Source organism: Daktulosphaira vitifoliae, unplaced genomic scaffold (assembly GCF_025091365.1).
Source record: "Daktulosphaira vitifoliae isolate Bord-2020 unplaced genomic scaffold, ASM2509136v1 Scaffold_1, whole genome shotgun sequence".
In the NCBI taxonomy this organism is placed as follows: domain Eukaryota; kingdom Metazoa; phylum Arthropoda; class Insecta; order Hemiptera; family Phylloxeridae; genus Daktulosphaira; species Daktulosphaira vitifoliae.
Window position 1 is genome coordinate 41,761,585 of NW_026099572.1, and position 6,508 is coordinate 41,768,092.

At 27.1% G+C, this 6,508-nt stretch overlaps 1 protein-coding gene and 1 long non-coding RNA gene across 3 annotated transcripts in view; one reads left to right on the top strand and one right to left on the bottom strand.

The window, feature by feature from the left end:
• LOC126895626 (paired mesoderm homeobox protein 1-like) overlaps nucleotides 1-6,508 on the bottom strand; it is a 26,107-nt gene that overhangs the window by 5,339 nt on the left and 14,260 nt on the right. For both annotated transcript variants that reach the window (XM_050667726.1, XM_050667727.1), the window contains exon 3: nucleotides 5,594-5,750. In XM_050667726.1, coding sequence (XP_050523683.1) covers nucleotides 5,594-5,750 — 157 coding nt within the window. The remainder of the gene's footprint in view (nucleotides 1-5,593; nucleotides 5,751-6,508) is intronic.
• On the top strand, nucleotides 2,790-4,467 carry LOC126895630 (uncharacterized). Its single transcript, XR_007701683.1, has 4 exons — nucleotides 2,790-3,200; nucleotides 3,543-3,635; nucleotides 4,158-4,249; nucleotides 4,319-4,467. It is a non-coding gene; the product is annotated as an uncharacterized LOC126895630 (long non-coding RNA).

A 6,508-nucleotide genomic window follows, 5' to 3' on the forward strand; every position in this document is an offset into this window, starting at 1 on the left:
CGGGGAACGAGGGAATTTTTTTCAATTTTTGAGGGTAATGTCTTCGACTAGATACGATTTGTGATCTTTTGACATATTGTTCATCAAAATCGGTCCAGCGAGAGCTGAGATTGAGCGTTCACAGACACAAAAAAAAAAATAAAAAAAAATAAAAAAAAAAAATAAAAAAACACATCATAGTAAAATTAATACCTTCTCAGCTTCGCATCGAAGCTAAAAAATCAAATAGTTTGAAAATTCGGATTAAAAAAAATTAGTTATTTTATCTTTAATGCGAAGCTGAGAAAGTATTAATTTTACTGTAACTTTTTCTTTTCTTACTATAACTTCTTTAAAAATGATCGAAACAAATTAATTTTTTAATTTTCTTGGGTATTTCCCATTCATTTGATATTAATTATTTAATTAATTGATCCTTTAGCTGCCCAAAGAGAGGGATTTAAAATAGTAACTTTTGTTCAAAAATTAACCTTTTTCAACTTACATTTTGAAGATGTTCCGAAATTATTGCGAGCTTCAAACATATTAAAATGAATTTTTTTACGTACTACACGTTAAAGAAAAAAAAATTGTACCAACGACTTATCTTCTATATAAAAATGGCTGTCATACTTAAAAAGTTTGAAATTTTATTTTTTCAATTTTAACTTATTATAATTTTTAAAAAATGTATGGATCTATACAATTTTTTTTTATAAATATCCCTTTTATCCAAAATACATTTTTTAGAAATCCCCTTACAAAGAGGGTTTCAAAACTTGAAACATACAAACGTTATATATAATATACGAACATAAAACTTTTACTACTTAATTTGTCAACGTCAATTTGAAAATGTTGATGAAATTCTCCGAGTTTGTTTAATTAAAGATTATGTTACATACTTAAGTTAGAGAAAAAATAACTCCCCCGACGACTATTTTGTACGTAAACTGTCCCGAAGTTAGACAACAAATATTACTTTGGTATACTATTGAAATTATAATTATACTATTGAATTTCATTTTAACATAGATTTTTTAGTTATTTTTTGTTTTTATTTAAATATTCACTTTTTACTGATTAATAATAATCTCAAAAGTTAGAAGGCGATGAAAAAATCTTATTACTGATTTGAAATCAGCCTAAAAATTCGTTTAGAACAAGTTTATTTTTGTCGCTGATTAAATTTTCTAATAGTCCAGTAATTTAAACCAAAGTTTTGCATCAAACACTTCAATTTTTATTGACATTTCCCATTGAAATAACGAAATATATTACTACTTTATAATTTTTTATACTTTCTCCATAAAATGTACAATATTAAATTATTTAATATCACTTTCATAGTATAATTACTATAATTAAAACTATAAATTACTATGTATTTATTCATATATTATACTTATAAATCAAAGAACTACCAATCAGGATATAATTTTTTGGAATAATCCACCAATTTCTTAAAATTATACACTAAGTACAGATTTGCATCGAAGCGTTTCTTACACCCAAAGAAAAACCTCAATCAATTTTGATAGAGAAATTTTATCAAGGGTTTATGATAATGTTTTATTAATACGAACAAAATAATTATTCTTATGACTAATTATTGTTCAAGATAAGAAAAAAAATCATCATATTGATAAATATATCATAGATTCAATAGTAATGATATATTTATCAAATTGAACAATGAATTTATTATATAGATCGAGGTTTTTCTCTGGGTGTATGATAGTGATTTTAATTAGTCAAATATCATCTATACTTGGCCTAACTATGCCACGATCCTCTCAATGTGCTACCGTTTTTATATTACATTTTTATTATTTAAAATTTAATTCATTTTTTTCTTATTAAATTATTGTCAAAGGAATTGTCGAGTTTAAAATAAAAATTTTGAATATCGTATGGATCCAAATTTTTCCAATCACTACTACGGTAATGTAGGTCTTAATCGGTGATGCTGAATTTATAGGGTTTCCCGTCCTTACACAGNAATCGGTGATGCTGAATTTATAGGGTTTCCCGTCCTTACACATGTGTAAATTATACAGCGTCATCAATAAGACCCTTAATTTCTTCAATACTAATGAAATTAAAAACTTTCATAAAGGAAAAAAAATTGTTTCTAAAATTACAATAATATGTAATTTAATAATTTTTTTTTTATCCCTTCGTGGTTAAAAATCCTAAACTTTAATTTTCTTTCATGGGAACCCCTATTTTTAGCTTAATGATATTATAGGAAAAAAAATTTGTTATTTCATGAACCGTTTTTCTCTTATTGCTTGTTAATGTTTAGCTTAGTTTCTATAGACAATTGTTTTCATATCTGTTACTTACAATACTAAGAATAAATGTCTCTATAGACATGAGGTTTTGGTGTTGTAACATCAACATAAACAAAATTTAGGATTTAATTTTGTTCTTTGTTTGGGTGCTTAAACGAATAACATAGCCGACCTAAGTTAGTGGGTAAGTAGCGTCGAGTTATTTATTTTTATTAATGGGACACCATACGGTCAATAGAAACAACGATATGACCGTGAGAATGAGCTTTTAGATGTTTTACAACCGAACTCTTCAATCATTCCAGTTAGCACGCGCTTACCTTACGCTTTTATACTCTGTCCTAATAATATTTCGGAGCGGCGCGTCAGTCTACTGCTGACTGTTATGACGTGTTTTATTGTCATTGATAAAGACGCACATAATTGTTAGGTTATAATTGGATAGATTTAAAACAACGCCATATTGGTAAACGGTCACTGACCAACTGTCTTTATTATGATTGTATAAATGTAGTTGTACTTAAGTTTAAAACATTGGATATAATTGAAATTGTTGGGGAATTCTTTATTTAAATTAATTTTTTATTTAAGCTCATTGTAAATCGATTCTTTTTGTCTAGAAAAAAAAAGAATAAAAGTTTTTTATATCTTTTTATGCAGTGCTGCTATTCACGACACAATCGCCTTTAATTTACAGTTATTTGTTAGTTTTTAGTAAGGCGGTTTTCTCTGCAAATAGTTGGCACAAAAGTGAGGAAGGAAAGAAAAATAAAATATAAATCAAACAAATTTTTAATTTTTTTGTGTGTGTGTGTTCTTTGATTTTTTGTTTTTTGGTTCTTTTTTATGTAACTTAAGCAACCTTTTAGAGAACTGAAGATCTATAATCTCCGGAAGTAAACACCCCATGTAAAATCTATGAAAGTAAAATATGTACTTATTTTTTTTAACAATATATATTATTAACTGATAAGTTTACATTATAAGTTATTTTGATATTTTTCATCCTATAATGTTTGATTGCAGTATATCTCCTCTATATTTATCCATTTGGTAATAAAAATTATAAAAAAAAGCATTTTTCTTTATATGTAACAAGCGATTGTCCCATTATTCGGTAAAAGTACACATGGTCATGTTTTAGCTTTAATTTAAAACCTTCGAATTTGCAATATTGTAACTAAAAGTTAATTTTGTACAGTTTTTGAAAATAAATTTTACTCTTTTAATTTGATACTTAATAGTTTATTTTTACTGCTTCTACAGCACTAATCGAGTCACGAGCAGAATACGGCCTAATACGTTATAATTCACAATGAAGCAAAAAATAAGAGTTCACTAAGTATGAAGTCATATTTGGTGAGTACAACTTTGAAAGATATTACTAAACAATAATATACATAAATGAGTTTATATATACATACATTTTTTTATACCTAGTATTAAACCCATACAGATAAAAAAATCGCTTTATCATATATCAATTTCTTAAAATTAATTTTCTAATAATTTCATTATTTATGAAAAACTTTAAATAAAGCTTGGGGTGTTAAACCTCGTATGTGCAAAATATGGAAATTAAAAATATTTATCTCTGAACTGAAAGAATAAGCCACTTTGTGATAGGGTTAAATAGGGTAATTGTAGATGAATATTTTCTATTTTTTATAGTAAACCATAGTATACTACAATATTATTTATTATGTAAGGAGTATTTTAAGTATCACAAATATATTTATAGTAAATACGAAATATGTAAAACGCTGTTAAATGACGTCAAGGTCTATTATTCGTCTTACACATTTCTTTGTAAAACTCGCAATTTAATCTTATGGAATTTAATGTATCTAGAGATTATTAATTACGCACTGAACATTATAGAATTTCTTATCAAACATTATGATGAGTCATTAAATTCATAAAAAATGGCCTGGAGTGATACATTATCATACGTACAAATAAATTTAAGACCGGTAAACTTTAAATTCATAATTAAATTGGTCATGACGGCTTTTGTCTAATAATTAATTTTTTTGAGAAAGCATATCTAATTTTCGTCGGCTACTCAAATATCAGATACTAAAGAACGAGTGATCCGTCCTGCCGCTCTCGAATACAATGTATGCCGTGGATTCATATTCGTGATGAGTATGTTTTCTAATGTAACAAAAACAAAATCTCCATGCAAATTTCTGACAGATTTTCATTTAATAGATACTTTTATTATATTTGAATTAATTATATTTATTAATTATTTACGTGTAAAAATCATGAAATAACTTAATGGTAAAAATGAACACAGTAAAATTAAAATTTAAGTTCCATTACCTGTCAATAATAACAATGTTTTTATAAATTCTGATAAGCGACTGCTAAATGGTAACCCGGTGCGTCGATAACAAAGTATAAAATAACTGGTTTTGATCGTCGGCGAGGGAGATTTTGAAATGTGAAAGTAATCGGTTACCACCGCCGCTCAACAGGAAATTCGTCACGTTATAAATGCCACTTGGAACCAACACAGGGAATAAATAGGAAAAAAATCATTTTTTTTTGTATAAAAACTGTTTCGCTCAAAATAGATCAAATAATGTTGTCCCACCCAAAACATGTTTTATACTCTGTATGGCGTCCTCTTAGAAAGCAAACGTTTGTCGATGACACAAACCAAAGAATCAACATACAGTTTTATCTAAATATGAATGAATAGTTAATATGCGATGACACAGGGCATACTTATGCGTTTAGGGCGGCGTTACGAAGATTTCAATGTATATTTGCGGAGGGTCGTCACGGTGGTCAAGGTCTGCTGGACTTAACACTATGGCGTATGGCACGTGGTATTAGTCGTCGAACTATGATTTACACGTAGGAAGGCGGCGGCTAAGAATGGTGGCGCGGATCACGGGTCTCGGTGTAACACGAAGCGATGCGGGACCATGTCATCTTGTTATATTAGTATACATGGAAAAAAATGAGTACACACTTTTACAAAAATATTGTTTTGCTAGGTAACCGAAAATATACTGTTTGTCTTTAATCTTACGAAAAATTTTAATTTAAATTATGTTGAAAAAAATTATTTTAGAGTGAAATGGGATAATTTTAAAAACATTTTTTTAGATACGTGTACAAGTCTTTATTTCCAAGTTACATTTAATATAACACGTATGGACCAGAACTCTTCAATCTAAAATAAAATATGCTAAATATTCTAGGATAAAATATGATTTTATAATCACCCTATTTGCTTAAATTTAACCTACTTCACCCTTTTAATTATAAAATCAACAAAATAATGTCCAATTTTAAATTACTTGTAAATGATTCCGAATGAACAGTAGGAGTTGATCTAGCCAAAAGCGGTTGTTCAATATTTAAAGTTCTATCAGTTATAATTGATACTGGACTTGTCCTTGCAATACAACTTCTTTCATTTCGTCTAAATTTTGCTCGTCTATTTTGAAACCATACCTTCAAATATAAATAGTATTACTAAATATATGAATATTTAATCAATTCGGGTCAGTGACACTATATCATATATTTAATGCAATAACTAAGACAAATTATGTACTAAAATTGAAAAAAAAAATATTTGCCTAATTTCAGAAACCATAAAAATATTTTTGAGTTAATAGATTACCACAAAGCACAGCAATAATGTCTGATATAGACTTGTGTTTCACTAAGATTGTTCTATACAATTATATTTATCACGGTAAATTATAAAGAATTTTTCTTCGACAATACGTTAATAGATATTGTTTTTAGTTAAAGATAATATCCTCAAAAATTGAAAACAATTTCATTAATTTCTTGTAAATAGTGATAATTTCCAAAAAATGTATGTATTCTAGAATGTATAAATTATTAAAAAAAAAACCCAGCACAATGGGGTAATGGCAGAGTTGGGACATGGCATAGTTGGGTCAAGAATAGTAATATCTGACAGTTATTAAAATCACTATAAAAAAAAAAACTCTTCAATGCAAATCTGTAGTGTATAATTTTAAAAAATTGGTAGATTGTATTGATCCATATATCTTTCAAAAAGTTATGGCATTATAAAATTAAAAATATAAAAAAGAATTTTTTTACAACATTTTTTTTTTTATTAACTTTGATGTCCGTTTTCACCATGCAACATACTAAAGCCTGAGAATTTTCTTTTAGCTTCGATGCTGAGAAGGTATTAATTTTACTATGATGTGTTTTTTTTTTTTTTTTTT